At 31.5% G+C, this 23,653-nt stretch overlaps 2 protein-coding genes across 7 annotated transcripts in view; both read left to right on the top strand.

The window, feature by feature from the left end:
• The window catches only part of LOC134712305 (cytosolic phospholipase A2-like), a 30,104-nt gene extending 24,777 nt beyond the window's left edge, over positions 1-5,327 (top strand). For all 3 annotated transcript variants that reach the window (XM_063573723.1, XM_063573722.1, XM_063573724.1), the window contains exons 16-18: positions 684-853; positions 4,050-4,236; positions 4,956-5,327. In XM_063573723.1, the coding sequence (XP_063429793.1) occupies positions 684-853; positions 4,050-4,236; positions 4,956-5,197 (599 nt within the window). In that variant the 3' untranslated portion in view covers positions 5,198-5,327. The remainder of the gene's footprint in view (positions 1-683; positions 854-4,049; positions 4,237-4,955) is intronic.
• A 3,717-nt stretch (positions 5,328-9,044) lies between these two features.
• The window catches only part of LOC134712304 (cytosolic phospholipase A2-like), a 33,597-nt gene continuing 18,988 nt past the window's right edge, over positions 9,045-23,653 (top strand). Inside the window, exons 1-6 of one of the 4 annotated variants that reach the window (XM_063573720.1) lie at positions 9,045-9,138; positions 12,324-12,419; positions 18,295-18,576; positions 19,789-19,924; positions 20,308-20,444; positions 22,326-22,542. In XM_063573720.1, the coding sequence (XP_063429790.1) occupies positions 18,386-18,576; positions 19,789-19,924; positions 20,308-20,444; positions 22,326-22,542 (681 nt within the window). In that variant the 5' untranslated portion in view covers positions 9,045-9,138; positions 12,324-12,419; positions 18,295-18,385. Of the gene's footprint in view, positions 9,139-11,918; positions 12,115-12,323; positions 12,420-18,294; positions 18,577-19,785; positions 19,925-20,307; positions 20,445-22,325; positions 22,543-23,653 lie in introns of those variants that run through there. The other 3 variants (XM_063573717.1, XM_063573718.1, XM_063573719.1) reach the window with 3 other exon arrangements.

Raw genomic sequence — 23,653 nt, 5'->3', positions numbered from 1 at the left:
AACAAATTCAAAACGTGAATTTCATCTACATAATCATTTGAATAAAGTATTCATTCTATCTATGTTTTTTTTTGTAATTTTAATTTTGGTATGTATGATGAGTATATTTACTGATATACTGATATACTAATATACATGTAATAGTGACTGTAAATAACAGTAACACAACGGTTTTGGGGATTTTTCTTATTTATTTCATTTTGTTTTTCTGAAACCAATTGTATTTGTCTATGAGAAACACTTACGGAATAACCGTTTCACAAATGATATCGGATATGTTCCTTACGTCGTAACTACTATCCCCTTCCCTTTCATGAATTTGACCTACCGAATTAGACTATTTACCGGATTTGTAATCACATAAGCAACATGACGGGTGCTGCATGTGGAGCAGGATCTGCTTACCCTTCTGGAGCACGTGAGATATACCCTAGTTTTTGGAGGGGTTCGTGTTGTTTATTCTTTAGTTTTCTATGTTGTGTCATGTGTACTATTGTTTTTCTGTTTTTCTGTTTGTCTTTTTCATTTTTAGCCATGGCGTTGTCAGTTTGTTTTAGATTTATGAGTTTGACTGTCCCTTTGGTATCTTTCGTCCCTCTTCTTTTTCAAAACATCGGGATCGTATTTAATCAGGTGTTCATAAAAAAACCAGGTTCATCATTCAAGAGTTTTATTTTTTTCAGCTTTATTTGAGAACTACTTGAAGAATGACCTTGAGAAGTTATGTTTGATCGATGCTGGATTAGCGTTTAACTCTCCGTATCCTCTTCTCTTCCAACCCGGTCGGGACGTAGACCTCATCCTGTCTTTTGATTTTACAGACCGAAAAAAAGATTCCAATGACCCTTTCGAGGTAATAGGGTGAACCTTATAATTTTTTTTATAATCATATATAAACTGAAAGCTCTATTGTGACTCAATACTCATATATGGATAAATATCTAGAAATTATGAAATTTCCAATCATTCTACCCTTTTTTATAAATGGAAATAAGAAATCATGTCAAATCATTCATTATCTTAGATGCTCATTTTAAAATTAAAAATAGAGTTGGCAGGAAATGGCCACATCATTGATTCACTAATATGATATATGTACTTTGTGCTATTATATGAAATGCAATGTGTGATATGAACTAAAATTCACTGATAGAAATGCAATGTGTGATATGAACTAAAATTCACTGATAGAAATGCATAATTATATTTCTTTGAAAATGTTGTATGATGATCGCCGAATATATTCGAGGTGGCAGACCATATATGAAAAGGGAAAGTTCAAGATAAGCTAATAACCCTCGAAATCAGAGGCTAATGCTATCATAGGATTTGAATAAGTCTGTTAACTGCAAATATGTTATTTAAGCGCAGCGAAATCTGCTTAATTAACGGTGCTGCGACCATTTTAGCCCTCAATTAAAAGTTTCGTGGAACCATCAACCGCCCATAAAATTGGAGGGGAGCTGCTTTTACCTGTGTCTTTACAGGCAAATTTGAATGAAACATTCTGATAAATCAACAGAGTATACATTCTTAAGTAACAAGGAAGAAATTCTTTACATTAATATATAAAACAACATCCCTATATATCCTTTGTAATTTTGGTGTATCATGTAGTTAATTTCAACGGCTCGTATCTCAAAAACGAAAACGGTTACCCTCTTTTTTTATTTCATTTTCTGGTGAAATTTTACAAGCAGAATTCGTATGTGAAATTTAAAAAAAATCGATTGTGTAGCTTAATTACGTACATTTCGCCTTAAACTAACTACAAAGATCATAACATGAGCAGATTTAATATGCACAACGAGTCAACTATAAAAATTCAAAGTGTATAATAGTCGTCTGAAAAGGTAATGCCATCCGCCTCACTAGAACTGATTGTTTCTATGGCTCCCTGGATTATATTCAGGATAATTTCATTTCCTATCTTAGTTAAATGCACCCCGTCTACTCTTGTATAGCTTTTATGTCAGGACACCGAATGGAACAGCGTTCATGCTTTGTCATGTGGATACCAATGGAGCTGTTTAACCGACGCCTGTACCTGTCCATTTAATTCTCGTTTGTTGAATACCGCCACTGCAATCTTGGTAATACTTGATACCAAATGAAAGTAGTTTCAGGCATTTTATTTGATAACCATGACATAAATTTAACAATATAAAAAAGAAGATGTGGTATGATTGCCAATAAAACAACTATTCACAAAAGACCAAAAAGACACAGACATTACCAACTATAGGTCATCGTACGGCCTTCAAAAATGAGCAAAGCCCATACCGCGTAGTCATCTATAAAAGGCCCCGATAAGAAATTGTAAAACAATTCAAACGAGAAAACTAACGGCCTTATTTAAGTAAAAAAATTAACAAAAAACAAATATGTAACACATAAACAAACGACAACCACTGAATTTACAGGCTCCTGACTTAGGACAGGCACAATCATAAATAATGTGGCGGTGATGTAAGTAACCTATTTTGATATAACCTAGATCATTTAACCATTTTGCACTTAAATTTAGCTAGGAGGATCTTCAAATCTCAGCGTTATTCTAATGCGACTTTCAATCTTAGAGAGAGTTCGTCCACCGGTTCCTTGCCACCAAATATACACTCCCAACCTATTCAAATCCAAATTAGCCACTCCCGGGCGTTGCATTGATTCCCCAAAACGCATGCTTAATAATTCACGACACAACAATCCAAATCCTTATGATGAATCTGAAACTAACAGCAATATACATAAACAACTAAACTGAATTTCGTAAGTAACGCAAATATGCACTCGATTGTACATCTTTTCGTAGGATAACTCTTTAATGGCACAAGCTGTAGCCATACCTATTCTGAAAGAGTGCAACCACCAAAAAGCATTATCATTAGCATGTAGTGCTTTTTGAGTATGGCAGAAAACTGGTATTTAGTCAAAAGGTTTACTGCAAAATGACAAAATAGAGGTCCATCTACAAAAGGTCTTTCTCGCACATAGCAAGGCAAAAAAACACCAGACAAATACATTTGTCTTATAGCTCTTGAATGTGTATAGTTTACCCTCTACCAAACTGTTAGGTCGATGAATTACATACTTTTTACATAATAATACGACTTTCCGTGTTTGAGGTTTGAGATTACATCATAAAACCTTCTAGTTAAAGTGCTTGATGACGGAATTGCACATGAGCAAAAAGCCATTAGCCCAATGATTGACTGTAGTTCATTCAATTTTATCTTTTTTCGACCAACCATGTATTGAATACCAGTGTTAAAAGGTCGAAAACGTTCAAAAAGCTGACATGACCTACTTAATCCTAAGTGTAGACATTTATTAACGCAAAACCTATCCTGAAATTTGATACCCATAAGATCAAAATCTGCAGGAGTTATAATGCAAAGCCTGAATGCTTGGCGAATATCGATTTTTTCTGATTTTCACACGCTTTTCGAGAGCTGCAATCATAATCAAAACATTGTCAATAAGTATTTTACACTACAATAATCTTCGGTTTTATAATCAGTAATACTACCATAATTTAGATAAGACAAAGGAGAAGTGAGACGCCAGCCATTATCTGGTTTCTATACAAATTCAATTAGAGAAATTCGCAGTGTCGATATATATATATATATATATATATATGTTTTAAAAATTGACCCAAGTTTGACTTCGGATTAGTGTACTTCTGAAGAAGCCAAATTGTTGGGGGGTAAAAGAAATACGTGGACCTTCATATCGTAATCCAAATCTAAATGTAAACACCTCAAGCTGGAGCTGGGCATCCACCCTATTTTTATAATCGCCAAGATACTTTTTTAATTCAATTGTGTTTATTGCAGTCCACCCGTTTTCCCATAGGCGACGCAATAGTTTGGACTATGAAAGTAATACGATCTAAATTCTAAACAAAATTATCAATAAGAACAATGTTATAAAATTATTACATATCTCTTGAAGATACAAACATAAAAACTGTGCCTCAACTGTTATTGCTAAGAATCACTTCATATATTGACCAGAATACGATTTCGTATATATTTCATTCGTAGACAATACGAAAAGCGGAAGCTTGGGCAAGTACTCATGATATAAAATTTCCACAAATCAACTTTGAAGAGTATGAAGGCAAACCAGTACAAGAACTTTATATTTTTGAAGATAATAAAGATCCGTACTGTCCTATTATCATGCATTTTGTATTGGTGAACAATAAATTCCGCACGTTTAAAAGTCCAGGTTAGTAGTTATAAAATAGGGTTTCATCTAAATAATTTTCTTTCTTACAATTGACATATTTAATACCAACACAGATCTACCTGATTTCTAAAATGCAAATTTACATTGATAATGTATCACTCAAGTTATGACAGGACCGAATACTGACTACTGCCATTAGATACTGTTAAGTGTGTAAAATCATCGACATCACTGGCTGGTGTACATAGTTCTAAATTTAAAATAGGATATACACAAGCAATGTAATAAGGATTTAGAATTAATCAGTTTAGACGTGGCTTTTTCTATTACCTTAACTTTATCATGTAACCTCGATATAATTTCTTTGAAAGACACAAAAATATTTTTTGTTTGTAAAATGAAATAAGTATCAAAGTTCGCAAAATACACCGTCAGTTCCGAAATAATCAAATGAGGACAAGATATTAATTTGTATCAATTGGGGAACTGTGCTCTGGTAGTAAGACTAGTCAAGTACAGACATAACTTCCTTCCCCGATGATAATACGTCAACATGTGACAATTATACAATTTCAAGTGGCGATGATAAGGTGTGTCCGGAAATAAAGAGATAAAGTTTGCTTTTTAAAAGTCTAATTGACATAACTCAAAACTGATTGGAAAGGAACTGATATAAAAATAGCATATTTTGGGAGTCTATTGTTTTATTTGATATCAGTATATTTTTTTTATTAATGAACATAAGTTAATAATTTCAGAAGTCAAACGAAGGGACAATGAAAATGAGTTCGCTAACTTCACTGTATATGATGATCAGTCAACATTCCACTGCACCAACTTCCAGTACAGTGAGAAGAATTTTGACAGATTGTCACAGCTTTCGGAATTCATAGTTCTTAATAACATTGAGAATGTAAAGAAATGTATCTCAAAAAGCATCAATAACAAACGAGAAAGGAAACCAACTGGCCGACAAAGACATAAGACGGCGCCTTTGTAATATTAGTCGTGTACTATTGGGGAGCCGGGTAAACGCAAAAATATCTGCGAGCTTGGTTTTTTTTATTTGAGGAATTACTGTGATCTTTATATTTTTCTATTTGTAGATTATTCACGTCGTAGAATTTTGACTACTTCTTTTATTCTTTATATTATCCATAAACTTTAAACATTTCCGTCTTTAAAGATGTTATATGAACAAATCGTTTCAAGACGGCATATGTGTTTTATCTCATCTGTTCTAGTTACTCCCCTATGATGATAATCAGATATTCACGCATACCAGCTGCATTTTTAAATGTATTGACTCCGCAAGTGAACTGTTTTTCACGTCAATACTTTATAAATATTTACTAATATCCCTCAATCCCTTTATGTTTCGTTGCTTGATATTTGTATACACTTTATTATTGGTTGTATGTGTATAATTTTTTTTATTTGTATGTTTCTTAAATTGTTGAATATTTTCGACCAAATAATTATGAGTTATTAAATACTTTTAATGGATTCAAAAGAAATACTTATTACGCATTGTTATCGGTTATTTTGAAATAAAAGAGGGCAAATGTGCTCAAACCAATTTACGACCAGCAAAGGGAAAACGTCTCCTATCAATCAAAATGTAGGAGGAGTTATCTTAAAACGCTTCTCTCATGAATGTTAATACTATAAGTTCAACTATCTTCAAAAAGAGCAAATATCAATAAAAAAAACACATGCACACCTTCAATATATGTAGAAACAGACAGCAAAGTAAAAAAATTCTAGGATTCAAACTGTAGGAGAAGTCAAGCTGTATAAATATATACCCATAATGGAACGGAGGGACCCAAAACAAAGTTCAATTATCTCCCAAAAGAGCAAATATTAAAGAAAAGGTGCACTCACTGAAATGTCTCGCCTTCTTTACAAATATTGATATTATGTTGATAGTTTTAACTGTAAAGCTTAACTTCAACTGTCATATAAACAGACATGCATACCTTACAACGATCACATACACCAAAAACAATTTTAGGAAAAAAAGTTGAAAAACAATAACTTCACACTGAGCAATGAACCGTAAAAATGAGGCCAAGTTAAATAAAACATACCAGATCGTCATGAAATATTTTCATGCACCAAATATAGTTGATCTATTTCATGCAGTATAAGAAAAAGCAGATCAAAAAACAAATATTCACCTTTAACCACTGAACCATGAAAGTGAAATCAAGGTCAGATGACACATGCCGGTTGGACATGTACACTTTACAAATATTCCATGCACTAAATATATTAACCTTTACCTTACAGTATTAGAAAAAAGGCCAAACACAAACCCAAGCTACCACCACTGAACCATGACATGAGGTCAAGGTCAGATGACACCTGTTAGTTGGACATGTACACCTAACAAGCATTCCTTACAACAAATATAGTAGACCTATTGCTTAAAATATCTTAGATGTGGACTTGACCACCAAAATATAACCTTTACCGTCATTGATACTAGGCGAGCTCATAATAACAGAGGAATTAGGAAATTAAGAAATCAGCTAATGCTGCCATCGCCCCGCCTTATATGCACATTACAACAATAAATGTCTCTTATATGATCCTCAATGCTCTGAAAGCTGATAAAACAGTGAAAAAGACCAGAAGGAAAGGCGAACCCGAAAAAGTATAAAATAATATAGACAAACACATCGAACTCAAATGTAAATGAAAGAAAGGGGGAGGTCTGTAATGCCACTCTAATGAAGGAAAAATAACTGTGATATTCCGGCTTGGTAGATGCATTTCCGAGAGAAAAAAAATATGAGTCAACCGTGGTTTTATAGTAGACATATTCGGTTAATATGATAATTATTCAGATCCAGCAACGAAAACTGTGTTAATATACTTCACAGACATACAACAAATCTGACTAAAAAAGCAATCAAACTTACAAATTAGTATAACAAAGACACAAACAGTTGATAGTATATATATTACCTTAGCCGTATTTGGCACAACTTTTTGGAATTTTTTATCCTAAATGCTCTTCAACTTCGTACTTGTTTGGCTTTATGAATATTTTGATATGAGCGTCACTGATGAGTCTTATGTAGACGAAACGCGCGTCTGGCGTACTAAATTATAATCCTGGTACCTTTGATAACTATTTACACCAATGGGTCGATGCCACTGCTGGTGGACGTTTCGTCCCCGAGAGTATCACCAGCTCATTAGTCAACACTGCGGTGTAGACATGAATATCAATAATGTGGTCATTTTTATAAATTTCCTGTATTCAAAACTTTGAACTTTTTTGAAAAACTAAGGATTTTCTTATCCCAGGCATAGATTACCTTAGCCGTATTTGGCACAACTTTTTGGATTTTTTTTTATCCTAAATGCTCTTCAACTTCGTACTTGTTTGGCTTTATGAATATTTTGATATGAGCGTCACTTTTGAGTCTTATGTAGACGAAACGCGCGTCTGGCGTACTAAATTACAATCCTGGTACCTTTGATAACTAACTATTTAGCGAAACAAAAGCATATCATCTCATAGTATGGCGCTTTGAGATCATATGACAGGTTCAGATCAAAGTGGAACTTTTTTGTGCATAAGCATAAATTCCGCCAAATAAACATTCCGCAGAAAGGTAATAGATTGATCTTTGGAAGCATTTATTTGCATCCCTGACCACGACGACAGTTGTTTAGAGAAATAAAAATAAATGGGCTATACTTGCATCGAAAATGGAAAGTCGAGTTTACTTTTTATGTTTGGGAGAGTGTTGAGTCAACTCATCTGTCTTGAAAACGAATAAAGCATAATATTTGATAATTTTTTACACTCACATTCTAATATTTTTTTTACATATTTATACTACAAGTTGATTTTATAACATTCAAAAGTCACAGTGCTAAAAAATGAAATATATTGGTCAAGTGAAATATTTACCTTTGTGCTGAGTCTTAACTGGGTCTTAACTATTTATTAATAAAATAACCCCATTGTGTGTGTGTGTATTATCTAGATTTATTAATTTTTAACCTTTGAAATATTTTAAGTCTGTCCATCCATAAAAAAATTAAGAAGAAATTTCTGAACTTTCGAAAATTTCCACTGACCTAGGATCACACAACAGTTTTAATTTGATTAAATGCAGGAAACTACATCAAATGATGCTAAATAACTAGTAGGTACATGTTTCATTTAAATACAATTGGCATATACGGATCTCAAGGTTGCACTTTGTAAATACAGCTGTTTTTTCAAACCATGGGGAAAAATAGAATATGCATAGATAAATAATTTTGTTTACATACTGGTTCTCAGTTCTGATCTGTGGGTTGTTTCTCATAGAGAAATAACTTGGGAATGTTACCAGTAAATATACATGTAAAAATCGTTTATATTAAAATATGTGGTATCCCGACAGTAGAGGTAGTGGTACTTAAGAAATTTAGTGTGTGTTCAAACTTTCAAAAGTTCAAGGCATATAAACGTTGAAAATATGCCGCACAGTCCTATATTTTGACCTTTGAAAAAATAGTAGTACATATAAACTTTCCATTCTGCGACATGATTTTTCAAAACTTCATAGTAAAAGCATTACAGTTTTAGTCGTAAAGGGAGTTCATATGGGAAAATTCATTGTCAATTTTTACAGAAATGCAACCTTAATGGGACTAAATGGACAAATTTATTAGTTTTCAGGAGCTAAACTGGTAGCGCACCGTCCTTACAATTGCTTCGCTTTTAACGAATGTTAATGGGGAAATACTTTTGACGAAGTAAAATCCTTACTGCATTACTTTTTAATAAACCTTCTATAACCTTTTGTATGGTTGAAAATGAAACCAAAGATGTTATTTCCTGTATGTTACTTGATATACATGTAGATACGGTGGTTGACCTAAATTTTGATTCAACAAGGATTGTCACTGGAATAAACATTACACTGTGTAAGTGCATGTACATATCTAAGAACAAAATATTTAACTCGTTCTATGTTTAACACATCCATTTATATAAATTTGAATTGATATGCATTCATGTATCTTTTTATGGTGTTGACATTTAAATGATTTATTTTATTATCAGAGAGAAAAAGCGCTAAAAGCAGTGACAAGTTCAAGTTTTTTTACATTTATTTCGGTATCCTGTATACTTCAGTAATAAATTCAATTTATAATAATTTAAAGAAAATTAGTCGTAAAGAACGAACTTTTTTGTGTACTAATGATATAATTCTATAGTAAAAATATAATATTAAAAAACAGAAAAATATCATAATGTATATGTGCCACTGGCCGGTATTGGTTTGGTGTCTGGGTCGATGTACCATCAAATATGACTTCCGATGACATAGCAAAAATAGACTATGTGTTATTTAAGTGACACATTATAGCGTCTTTGACTGGCGATCGCGATTTGGCATTGAAATCTTTATCGGTAAAGCATATATTTGGTTGTATCTTTTTTCTATATTGTGCTGTATCTTTGTCACGTCATGTTTTCAGTTTAGCAATATTTTTTTTATAAAGCGAGCGGTTTGGCTAGCCATTTAAACAGGTTGATCCCGCCAATTTTCTAAAAATGTCCTGTACCAAGTCAAGGATATGGCATTTATTCAACGTGTTTACAAATGTAACATAAAGAGATCTATTTCTAAGCATAATTTAAATACATGCATAGTTACATTTCCAAAAAAGTCTACAAAACTTGATAAAAGTCGGATATTATTGCGATAGCCAAAATTGGAATATAGTTGTTATATTACAGTGTTCTACAATTGCGAGGAGGAGAGATCAATTACAAAGAGTGCTTGAACTATTCTGATCATTTTCGTGGTCTTAATTGAGAGCATACATTTATTACGTAAAAGTAAAAATAGTCCATCTCGGAAAGAACATAGTGCAGATTTGATGGTGTTTACTAAGACTTGCGAATGAAGTCTTAATGTATTTTTTTTTAATTATTTCAATTTAAAGAAATATTTGAGACAATCTTGTTTTAAAAAGAGTCAAAATTCACTAAATACCCTGTTATTCTGTGTGAATTTCCGTATACATTGAAATACTTCAGGTGTGATATTAATCAACGGGAAATTGGTCTCTTTAACTTTTAAAATCTATATTGTGATTAATCAACTTAACGGAACCTCAAACATATGCAATGTTCTTAATTTTCTGTAAAAGAGAGGAAACAGAGACAGGTAACTGATAAAGATGATGGTAACGTCCAATATAAGATAAAATACGATTAATGCACTGTTTTCTGGAGAAATGTCATCAAGGCATTATCGTCATTTTGTGCTACAATAATTTTCAATTTGATCTCCTGATGTTATTTGCAAAAAGTTAAATGCTGAAAAATGAAGATCCCTTGCCCATTGACCGTTCGTACAGATTTGTTTAATTGGATATAAGAAGATGAGGTATGATTGACAATGGGACAACCCTCCATCTAAGTCACAATTTATAAAAGTAAAGGTTCGTATTTAGAGTGCATGTCTGAGAAATTAATAGAAAGTGATGATCCCTTACCGATATTGTGATACTATGATATTACAGGATTGAAAAACTTGGAAATGTTCATCTAATGGTCCGTTTTAAAGAAAACAATGACAAAATATCCCTGAAGTTTTGTTATTAGGCTATATTTATGTTTTGTACATGAATAATTACCATGACACAGATGAAAGTTATTTGTGTACAGTTTGACAAATCGTTTTTTAGATTTCGATCAATTTTCGTACATCCATATGGTATCTGGTTTCCTTTGTCCTATCGGGATGAAAAATTTGCGATAATCTTAAATAAATTAAATCATTCTATCTTGAACGAAACTAATAAGCCCGATATACAATTGACTTTTATTGTGATACCATGACGTTCGTTTCAAGTGGACACATAGGCAATCATATCACATCTCCCTACTTTTGTAGTAAATCCGGAGGGGAAATATCATAGCTTTGTCAAAATATCGATTGATTATTTTGCATATCTTATTTTCATCAAAAAAATAAATTTGTTTTCTACAGTCTTGTTAAAAAGTAAACATTTTGTTTTCTGTTTCTAGATTTTTGAAGATGAATTAATGGCAATTAGTAATTGTTAATACACTGAAGTTTATTAACAAAGCGTTTGCTATTTTAAATGTATCGGTAGAGAACTTTTAAGTGACTTTTTTTTTTTTTTTTTTTTTAAATATTTCCTTAAATATATATTACAAATACTAAATTAAATCAAACCGCAGATTTTATCTAGTAAATTTGTATACAGGAAGATAAACGTTATATTCATAAAACGGTGTTAACAACTCTTGATATGCGATTGCTTAGATAGCGAAAAATGAATAACCGTGCACTTTCGGATGTTCTATTTTAACCTTATTTGTCCGGAAACTCCCTATTTCATTCAATGACCAATGAGATTTTTCTTGAAAATTGATCAAGTTAATTTCTTTGTATAGAAACTGATGACTCAGTGGTTTATTTGTGTAGCTATACATGTAACTTCCTTGAAACTTTTGTATTAATGTCTGAAAAGTCTAACATGTTAACACTTAGAAAGTTATACTTTTCTTAGGAAAAAAAATGGAAACTTTACATGTCGTCAGCTAACGTAGTGGACACGGTTAAATTACTTATCTCATCCTTAATTGGGGTTTTCTAGTAACAAAATAAGAATTAATCAATTATTATATCTAGATTCATTTCCTTTGATCTATTATCGCATTGTGTTCTAATAATCACATGGTCCTTTATTTGAAATCTGGCACATATTAACAACTTGGCAATAACAAGGGTTTTCTAGGAACGGATACCATGTGTAGTCACATCGAGAAAGGATATAGTATACTGAAATTTCAATGACATTCAATGATGCAAAAAACATTAAAAAAAGAGAGTGAAATAAGACAATAACTCTTTTCAAGTAAGTATATTTGACTACAATTTGAAATACAGAGAGTAACTTTAATAGGAAGACGCAAATAAATAACAAAAAGAACCGTACAACACTATAAATATTACATACATTTTTATCATATTTCGTGAATATTTTATTGTTGTTGCATCTTTTCAGTGCAATTTGTTTTTCATTATTGTTTTGTCGGTTTCGTTGAATATCTATTTATATTTCAGATCATTAAGGACGTTTGTTGGTGAGTTTGAAAGACAAAAATCCAAAACAAGTTATATCATGCCAGGAATATATACGTCATTGTAGTTCATTGTACAGTAAGTCTCTAGTTTATTATAAGCGTTTGATGAAATGGTTTAGTCGTGATCCTATGTACTAACAAACAGTAGTGCACTTGCATTTGGGCCTTTTATAGCTAGCTTTTTTATAAGGATTTTGCTGATTGTTTAATGTCATTTGGTGACCTTTAATTACTAACCTCTATGTCATTTGGTGACCTTTAATTACTAACCTCTATGTCATTTGTTCTTTGTTTAATTTGTTCTTTAGCATCTCACATTTTCCAATGTTATGTCATCAACTTATATTCATTTGTTACACCGAGTGTCGTGCCCAAGGATTTTCGTTTATTGTTATCATGTTGCTGTAAGGCTAGAGTACCTGATGAGGATAATGCCTAGGTAATATAAAACCTAAACCGAAACACCAGGTGAAATTACATCATAAAATCAATTACTTCTTACCATTATCTATGCGTATACATGCGTGTATGATTTAACTATTGAAGGAATAATAGAATAGATACTTGCCTACATAGTTTGGTTCAAAACGAAACTAACAGTAAATTAAATATTTAAATTTTCTAATATTTAAATATATGAAAATAAACTAAATATGCATTTAATGAAGAGATGATGAGATCTTACATTGATTCTCTGAAGCTATATATACTGTTACAAAATTAGAAGATTTTTTTTTTAGATGTTTGGATTAATTAAAGACTTGTTCTTATTTCAACATCTCTGTGGATTTATGCTGATAAAAGATAATTGTGTCTTATGAATAGTATTGAGATATCTGGATTGGTTAAGGACTCGTTTTTATTTAAACTTAGTAGATCAAAGTTATAGACTTTTAAACATAAAATTGACAGTTGGACCCCTGATGATGGCAGATCTTTCATAATAACTAGATCCATTGAAGAATTGAAATATAAATATATCAATATAAACATGAATAATTTTTATATTTGATTATATTCAAGTAATGCATCTTACAATGACAATCCCAAGGTTAACTGCCGAAACACGAAATCAGAAGTATCGGGCCCTATCTTGCAATATTGGATGCATGGTTGCATTGGTGTTTTATTATAACAAAATGTCATGACACTGACTTGGTACAGGACATTTTTAAAGAAAAAATGGTGGGTTGAACCTTGTTTTGTGGCATACCGAACCTCGGTTAAAATGACAACAGAATATTACAGGACTACAACACAAATAAATAGGAGAACATATAAGACAAAGAAACACATGAATAATAGCTAACTAAAGGCTTCAGGTTTAAAATTCAATACGCCAGAAACGCGCCTCGTCCAAACAAGACTGACCAGTGACGCCCAGATATTAAAGTTCGAAAGTCAAAAATAAAAGTACAAAGTTGTACTGCACTGAGGATCAAAAGTTCAAAAAGGTTGTGCCAAATACGGCTATGGCTTTCTGCTTGGGATAAGAACATCTCAATTATTTAGAACAATTTATGCTATTGCAAAAAGTAAATTTTATCAAATGAATATAAAAGATATACATGATAAAAACAATTATTAATTAACTAATTACAGAAAATAAAACCCGGATACATTACAAAGGCCAACACATAAAATAGATACACCCGAATTAGTAAAGGCCTCAACGCAAAAAGTTAAACACATGACGTCACAAACGAAATGGTGAAAAGGCACACAAAATTACGTCATATTTGAAATTCTGAAACAGCACAAAAATGACGTCACATTTGAATGACTAAAACTATATATCTCAAGAAAAGTAAGATAGAATTAGAATTGATGTAAGATTATATTTGAACTGATATTACATTTAATAACAATGTACATCGCAATAGTTATTAATAGCAAACAGAGGTAGCAATTAACTTTAGTATATAGTTATGTCCGGTTTGTTTTGAATCTAACTTCACACGTAAAACATCGTACAGATTACGTTGAAGAAAATCAAATCATATAAATGATGGCGGTGATTAATTTTCTTTACCATAACACATAAAAAAATACAAAAGACGTCAACACATTTGACAAAATACGATTAGAATTACAAATATATTATCAAACTAAATACATGAATTTGGGATAGATAAGTACCGTAACACGTCTATAGTAATTCACACTCAGCAAAACAGTCATAGTCGGGTATAAGTCACGTTCGGTAATTAAAAGATTAGACGACGTAATGACAAACCACAATCTACGATGTGGTAAAAATGTCCTTAGCTAATTTTGTCAAAGACACATCGTATGGATCAACCAATTCGTGATGGTGTCCATAAAATTTACGTCGTGTCCATTTTAATCTGTCCTCCTCATAACTTTGTTGGAGCAGTTGTTGTGCAGGAGCACACTCCTGTATATGAAGTCCGTATAGTGTGAACAAGCACGAGAATAACGTATCAATTGTGACATGTAAACACAATACCTAATTTATGTGTAACTCGTTAAGCTCAAAAACAGAATATAGAACACTTGAGAGGATTTAAATACTAGTACGTAAAGCAATAAACCCATACCACGGTGGGTATGGTTGTCCTGCGAGAGAACGTACTGTGCTGGTGATTTGGTCCTGACGGGTGCTGGTGGGTCCTGATTCTGTGCTGGTGGGTTTGTTTACATTGTATCAGAACGGCAATAAAACGACTGTTTTGTTGCTTAATTTTTCTCTGGTGTGTCATAAGTACCATGCAAAGTATATTACAACAATATTATATTGCAAAAGTCGTGCAAGTTCGTTAAACGGAATTGTCCTGACGCTGTGCTGGTGATAAGAAAAACGGTCCTGGTTCTGTGCTCCTATGTCCTGGTTCTGTGCTTTTATATTTTAGTTAAAAGTGGCATATATTCTAGATCATTGATGCTGTACTGTTATTGACTTATTAGCTGTTGTCTGCTTTCTTGAAATTGACATTGTTGTGAATCTGTTTAATGTTATTATGAGAGAAAAAATACCCCTATTTTTAATTTTTTTTTTTGCAAGATCACCAAAATACGTTGTAATTTATACAATACTTATATAAAGTAAATGATGTGGTATGTTTGTTGTCAATGGACAAATTTCCATAGGAAACAAAAGGAAGTATGTGTTAACAACCATACGTCATCGTACGACCTTCAACAATAACCCATAAAATAAAAATGTAAAAGGTTTTGCATAAAAATGGAGAGCAAAAATATAGAACTAAGGACTTTCTGAGCGTTTGAATAATGTCTTTAGCAGCTTAAAACACATTTGTTTGTGAACAATTGAGTGCTGACTATGAGAATGACAATAGTTTTGCGGGTTTGTTTGGTTGGTGTTTTTTTGGGGGGTGGGGGGTGGGGGGTGGGGGAGGGATGGGGATATGTTAGAGCGAGGTTACAGTGAAAGCTTGGAATAGTTTCCCGTAAGATTTAAAAGTTGTATTGTAAAAGAAAAATGTATCTTATAGCTATTAAGAATCACTTGCTGTAAGATTTTTCCAACACATTTTTTTTTTGTCTCAACGGTTATCGGGTGTTTTTTTTTCGAAAGTTCGATAGAACACTAAAAAAATCACTATTTTATGAAAGGGCAGGCTAGAATATGTCAGAGAATGAAGACGAGATAACCTAGAGAACACTAATAAAATTAAGATTTCTTAGCTTTTTTCATTTCAAAATAAATATTTTTGATAAAGAATTACGGGGGAGGAAATGAACAATGTGTCCTTCTTTTCTATATATAAATATTTTTCATGAATAAAAATAAAATGTGCCTTGATTATAATTGAAAATGGGTAAATGGAAAAAAATACCCAACTAAAATACACTTTTATTTTAATATTGGTAATATCACTAAGCTTTTAAGTTTTGTGTGTCAAACACACCATCACTGTAGTAATGACTCCTTACTAAGATATTTCACTTCATTCATTTCTTTTCGGCATTTTTTTATATTGTGAATTCATAGAATTATTATATTAAAATGTAGCCTTAATTTATATTTAAAAAAAAATAATCTAAAGCCAGATATATCAAACATTTTTGTTTCCATCTTTCCGTTTTCAGGACTTTAACAATCAACAATAACACGCCTGGAAAGTAAAATGCGTACTCGGCTGTCTGTAATCGACCATTTTTAGACACCCCAGGCTCATAAAAAAACAAGCCGGGGTTGGGGTTCAAAGATGCAAATTAAGTACTTATATCATTATTTTATCTTTTCGTACCCCTCCTGTGGCCTGTCAATTCCGAAATGTGCAAACTGCAATAGTATCAAAACAGCACAGACAATGAATAATAGGATATAATTTTGTACATATATCAAGGGGAAACTTCTTGCAAAGCATTATTATGTATAGTTCATTATTGTTTTTAGTAGAAAAGGAGAATTTAGTGAAAATAAAATCACTATTTTTGTAGAAAATTCACAGACCTTTGTACAGAGATTTTTGTTATGTTTAGCATGGGATCAACACAATGGTTCATTACCGAGTAAAAAAAATCAAAATGTCTATCTACCTTGAACATTTCAGAAAATTCAGATCAACGAAACTGGTTCCAGCAACATGTATAAGCAATTTAAGATTGTGACCCTCACAGTTTCCATTCACCACAAATATTCTCGTTACAACGAATCATTTTAAATACAAAAATACGTGTTGCATGCAGCCTTTTGTTTATCTATTACTATATGTATATGGATAAAGTTATGAAAGGCAGCAGGGTCATCAGGGTGAGGAGTCCATGTCATCTGAAATAAATGCTAAGCATAGATCTAGAAAGCGACATATAATCATGACATTAAAAAAGTCTCTTCTTTTCGACTTTTTTTCGAACAAATTGACACATAAAATGAATTATATAGTATTGTGAATTTTTAACTTATTTTAGATACTATATATTGTTATCTGATATTGGACGAAAGATGTTGCCCTTTTATGTTATTATGTAATACAAGTTCAGATCATTTGAAAACACATATTAAACAGCCAAATGGATGCACAAGAGCTAAAATAGGAGTCATAGATCCTGTTGGCAACAATTATCTGGCTAATTTGATTGATTTTGTAACATTTGTTTCAAATATGACCAACTTCTTATCCAAAATCACCAGCACCGTATCAGGACCCACCAGCACAATGACAGGACCCACCAGCACAGTATCAGGACATGAATAAATTGAGAGAAAATGCTAAATTTTAATAAATTGCAATGTGTTTTCACAAAATTGTTTTGTCGTGTTGATTGCGGTATAGAAAGCGGACTCTATGAGCATTTTTGTTTTATTTTTTCAGTTCGAGATTTTCTGAAAATTAGCATTTTTGTGTTACGCTTACTGAAACAGTTTAGAGGGTCATTTTTTTAATGGTTTATATATGAACCCATAAGAAACGAAATTGAAAAATCTCAACTTTTTTTATGAGTGAAAACGTCAAAAATCATCATTTTCGTCTTTGTTTACATTTTTTCATTGATCACCAGCACCCGTCAGGACCGAATCACCAGCACAGTACGTTCTCTCGCAGGACAACCATACCCACCATGCATACACAACAAACGTCCACAATAATGTTCAATGCGTTGTACTTTTCATGTTTACCTTGATATTAGTTGTGTTTTTCTTCATTATTGAAAGATACTAAAACAGTTCAAACCGAGCAAAATATTTGACAATTTGTCTGTTGACTGTATTTACTCGTCTACATTTTAATTTGTTTGTAAATATTAAGGTAAGTTTTGTTTAATGGTTATCATCTTTTTATAACTACGTCCATATTGAATTTTTGAGAACAATATGCCACTTTCAATTGTAATGACATTTTCTCAGTATAACTGTTAAACATACTGGTAATGGATGTTCTTGATATGACACAATATTAATCTATTTGATACTTTCGTTTTTTAAGTAAATCGCATTAAGTGATGATAACTTGATGTTTCAGGTTCGTGAATGAATGTTGTATGGAAATACATACATGAAAGTCATTCCTCAGAACGACCAAATCACATTGCATATTATTTTGTATGCAATAAATGGCACAAAGGAGAGTTTCTATATCAACATGCCAAGCGCAGTCACCAAAGAGACGTTCTATATCTATAACATATTCAAGTTGTGATTATAATGGAGAGAAGGATCACCATTCCAACTCTAAATCATTCAGCGAGGAGTCGTGCATGTATCGCGAAAAACAGAGTTTTACACAAAACAGGAAATTCGACAGGTATGCAAGTGTTTTGATTGGATATAATTCTGTAAAGAAAATAAGGTTAATCATGTCCGCTCGTCCATTTGTTGATTATACTTTGTTCGTCTGTTTGTTCTTTCTTCACCATGTTTTTGTTTATGGTACTTTACAGTATAACTGTTATCACAATAAGATGAAACGTAGTACACATTAAAATGAATGGAACAAGATGTTCGTATAAGTTAACGTAACAGGAACCGAATGACAAAAAAAATACCGAAGGAATCTTAGTCATTATTACGAAAACTATTTCCAAACATATGTCAAATAATGGATTAAACCATTGTTAATTTTTGGTTTTCAGTATATACGATAAAAGGTTGTGGTATAATTGAAGAAAAACATACGCCCTGCTTTTAGCAAATCAATTAACGAAACTGATTTAACAGATATAACAGAAAAAAATCAACGACAACCAATAGTTTAAAGACATTTAACTTGGGAAAGGTACATAAAGAATGTGGTGCGCTAAAACGTGTTTGAACCCAACATGCAAAACTCATTAAGAATTGGCTTGAGTCATTACATCGGAAGGAATTGCAAAGCAAAAATCAAAATACAGACTTATAACTATTATTACAAAATAAGTTTAAAGACGTCATAAACAGTCTGAGACAGTAGCACACTTGTGTTATGCCAACACAAAAGTTAAAACAAATTGACAGAATGTAGGACCATATTAGAAAATAAAGGAACCCTCTTATTCTACAATAATGAAAACGATACAGTACTTTTATTTTATTTAACACTACATATTTATGTTGGTGATCTCACAAAACATTGATAACTATACATTATACAATTTTGATAGAGTTAATAATACAAAAAATATACTAAATGAATGTACTATTCAGACTTTTTAGAATGACATCAACCATTTCAATAATGTTTAAAAAGTAAGCTATCTGTAGCCAAATGGAGAAATACGATCGCATTGTGCAGGTTTATTTATAATCATACAGGTTCATTAAGATCAATTAAAATGCAAGTCGATTATTTTTTTTTTAAATAGAATAGAAGCGACGATTAGTAATTTGTATCATTTGATATCATATGATTTTTAAATAAATATAGAAATCAAACAAACAAACAACAATCACGACAATTCTACATTGATGATATCAGCCTATTTTATCGTGCTATGGGCCGATGTCGACTAATTAACATTCTATCTTTTATTACTAGCAGGTTCTCATATCTAAGAACATTCGACAACAGTGAAGAGTTTTTGAGCGATCAAGAACAAAAGTTTCAAGAGAAAAGAAAACTGTACATCCAAATTGCTTTACAAAACTTACTTCATACAGACTTGAAGGTTGATGATGTAAGCATGTTTTTTAATTAAATGTTTCTGCCTTGTGTAACATTTTATTCAACGGAAGTTAACGTACCCCAATGTTAGCAGTGGACAATATTCTTATCAATTATCAATTGTGAAAAACTCGATATTTTGAATGAAGAGGACCATTTCGTTTTTTGATAAAATACAAATAAAGTTTATTAATATAAAAAAAATATGACCAAGCGGTTGAAGAAAAAAGAATCGAGTTTTTTTATATAACAAAACAGTTAAATGAAATAAAACCTTAATGAAGGAATCAATAAATAAATGTTTCATACTGCGTTCTACAAAAAGATAAGCGTATAATTAAAGACATAGTACTGGATCTTGATGCACTAAAATTCTAAACGGTGTCTACCATATAGGTACCACATATTGCGGTGATGGGATCTGGTGGAGGATACAGAGCTATGGTAGCCATGTCCGGGATAATTAATGCCCTTTATGATACAAAAGTTCTTGATTGCATCTTGTATACTGCTGTGTTGTCTGGCTCTTCATGGTAAGCAATTAATAGCACGATTGATCAACTAGCGAACTATATGTGTTAGAATAAAACATAATTAAAAAGGTTGCTGCTCACAAGGAAGCTATTAAACCAAGAGTTCCAAATGGTGAAGTTGAAGTCATCCCTTCGTAAATTTTACGGACGCCATCACGAGTTGGTTGGCCGTTCACAAATGATATCGGATATGTTCCTTACGTCGTAACTACAATCCCCTTCCCTTTCATGAATGTGACCTACCGAATTAGACTATTTACCAGAGTTGTAATCACATAAACAACACAACGGGTGCTACATGTGGAGCAGGATCTGCTTACCCTTCCGGAGCAGCTGAGATTATTCATAGTGTTTTGGTGGGGTTCTTGTTGTTTATTCATTAGTTTTCTATGTTGTGTTATGTGTACTATTGTTTGTCTGTTTGTCTTTTTCATTATACGCCATGGCGTTGTCAGTTTGTTTTAGATTTATGTGTTTGACAGTCCCTTAGGTATCTGTCGTCCCTCTTTCATCAACTGTGTATGTTTGTTTCTTCTTTGTTACACGCATAAATGAATGATGAGCCTTTTGTAAACTCGCACCTGGCGTACATACTTTGCATTTTATAATGAGTTTATTTACAACAGGTAGAGATTACAACTAACCGTGTGTCAGAAGTGGCAATCGTCAAAACCAAAAAGGACGTTTTGTGTATGACAGGCCAATAAAATTTAAAAAAAAACAAAACCGGCCAGATCAGAAATTTATTTATATGATTTATAAGTCCTCGATGATATTTCTTTTTAGTATGAATTTCAGTAAATTTTATATTTTGCAACGATTGAAAGCAATATATTCATTACAAAATAAGTAAACAAGTATTGTTTTAAGGCACATTATCTTAGAAAGAGTCAATATGATTCATGCAAATTATGTTAAAACACTTTGTTTTAATTGAACATAAACAAAATCACATTACAGCTATAATTGTTCTGTCAACTGACGAGATATATGTTTTCTTAGTTTCAGTTTGTATAATATTAGAATAAAAGACATCTGTTCTGTAAAAACTCGATTGTGTCATATTCTTTACAGTGAAATATTTACCGAGTCTGATTTGCTTTGTGGGGTTGGATATAAAGCGAGTTTTGAATACCTTGTAAAAAGTGACAGTTTCGCTACATCCAAATTTATCGTGATTTCTCTTGATATATAGATATAAACATATAAATAATATATTGAGTCTTTTGTAGATCTTGACATCCCTAATATTAGGTAGCGTCATACTATTGTTAACATCAATTCATTGTTCAAAAATACTAATTTATGCAAGGCACATTACCTGCAGATCTGTGAAAGCAGTGAAATCTCTTATAGTTATTGCGATGAATTGTAACCGTATAATAATTTAACAATTTTCTTATATATGTCTATATATCTTAAAGTGTGTATTCAAAACGTATTTAAAACCATTTAATCAGCGTCAATTACTTACCATTTTATGAACGTTACTACTTTTGGAATCTTTTTTTTTAATCAAGAAAATCTTAACTAATGTTTAACGTTTTAAAAAAAAAAAGGCAAAGTCTTGTCATAAAAATTTGTATTTGTGAGCAATTACACATACAGAGATATGGCTGATACTTTGGTTGAAATAGAAAGTGGACTTACTTCACTACATAAACATTCAGTGTCTCTGAAATTGCTTTATTTATCAGGGTTTCTTAGATATAAATTAATTAAATGCTTTTTAGAATAATCTTCATGTCTAGCCATTTTGGTAGGTTGATTGATATACAAATCACAAGATGGCTAATATACTCTTTCAAGATTTTAATAATATTTATTTTCTGAAATCAGAATAGAAATAGCCAGTTCAATATGTATATCTTTATTTCGTAGGTTCATTTCAACGTTATATTCTCATCCTGAGTGGCCAAACATTCATCCAAAGGATATTCAAAACGAATTGAAAAATGATATATCTAAAAACCCTAAAAGCATATCGAAAATATTGGCATATGGTTGGGATTGGTTTTGTAAAAAATGGAATGGAAAGTCATGGAACATTACAACGGATGTATTTGGTCCAATGTTGGGAGATGTGCTCATACCAAAGGTATGAGTGAAATGATGTTAGAATTCAATGAAAAGTCATAAAACTATATACATCGTTTTTTACGGATGTCAAGTTGGTTCAATATTCAACATTCAACATTCAACATTTAAATTTTTTTTTTTTTTTTTTTTTTTTTTTTTTTCTCGTATCCATTTTCAACATTCAACATTCGATTTCAACATTCAACATTCGATTTCAATATTCAACATTCAACATTCAAATTTTTTTTTTTTTTTTCTCATATCCATTTTTAACATTCAACATTCGATTTCAACATACAACATTCGATTTCAATATTCAACATTCAACATTCAAATTTTTTTTTTTTTTTTTTTCTCATATCCATTTTCAACATTCAACATTCGATTTCAACATTCAACATTCGATTTCAATATTCAACATTCAACATTCAAATTTTTTTTTTTTTTTTTTCTCATATCCATTTTTAACATTCAACATTCGATTTCAACATACAACATTCGATTTCAATATTCAACATTCAACATTCAAATTTTTTTTTTTTTTTTTTTCTCATATCCATTTTCAACATTCAACATTCGATTTCAACATTCAACATTCGATTTCAATATTCAACATTCAACATTCAAATTTTTTTTTTTTTTCTCATATCCATTTTCAACATTCAACATTCGATTTCAACATTCAACATTCGATTTCAATATTCAACATTCAACATTCAAATTTTTTTTTTTTTTTTTTTCTCATATCCATTTTCAACATTCAACATTCGATTTCAACATTCAACATTCGATTTCAATATTCAACATTCAAATATATCCATTTTCAACATTCAACATTCGATTTCAACATTCAACATTCGATTTCAACATTCAACATTCGATTTAAATATTCAACATTCAACATTCAAATTTTTTTTTTTTTTTTTTCTCATATCCATTTTCAACATTCAACATTCGATTTCAACATTCAACATTCGTTTTCAACATTCAACATTCGTTTTCAACATTCAACATTCATTTTCAATATTCAACATTCGTTTTCAACATTCGATTTTCAACTTTCAACATTCGATTTTCAACTTTCAACATTCTATTTTCAACTTTCAACATTCGATTTCAACATACAACAT

This window comes from Mytilus trossulus, chromosome 3, assembly GCF_036588685.1.
Source record: "Mytilus trossulus isolate FHL-02 chromosome 3, PNRI_Mtr1.1.1.hap1, whole genome shotgun sequence".
Taxonomy (NCBI): Eukaryota; Metazoa; Mollusca; class Bivalvia; order Mytilida; family Mytilidae; genus Mytilus; species Mytilus trossulus.
This window is presented reverse-complemented; position numbering and strand designations above follow the sequence as displayed.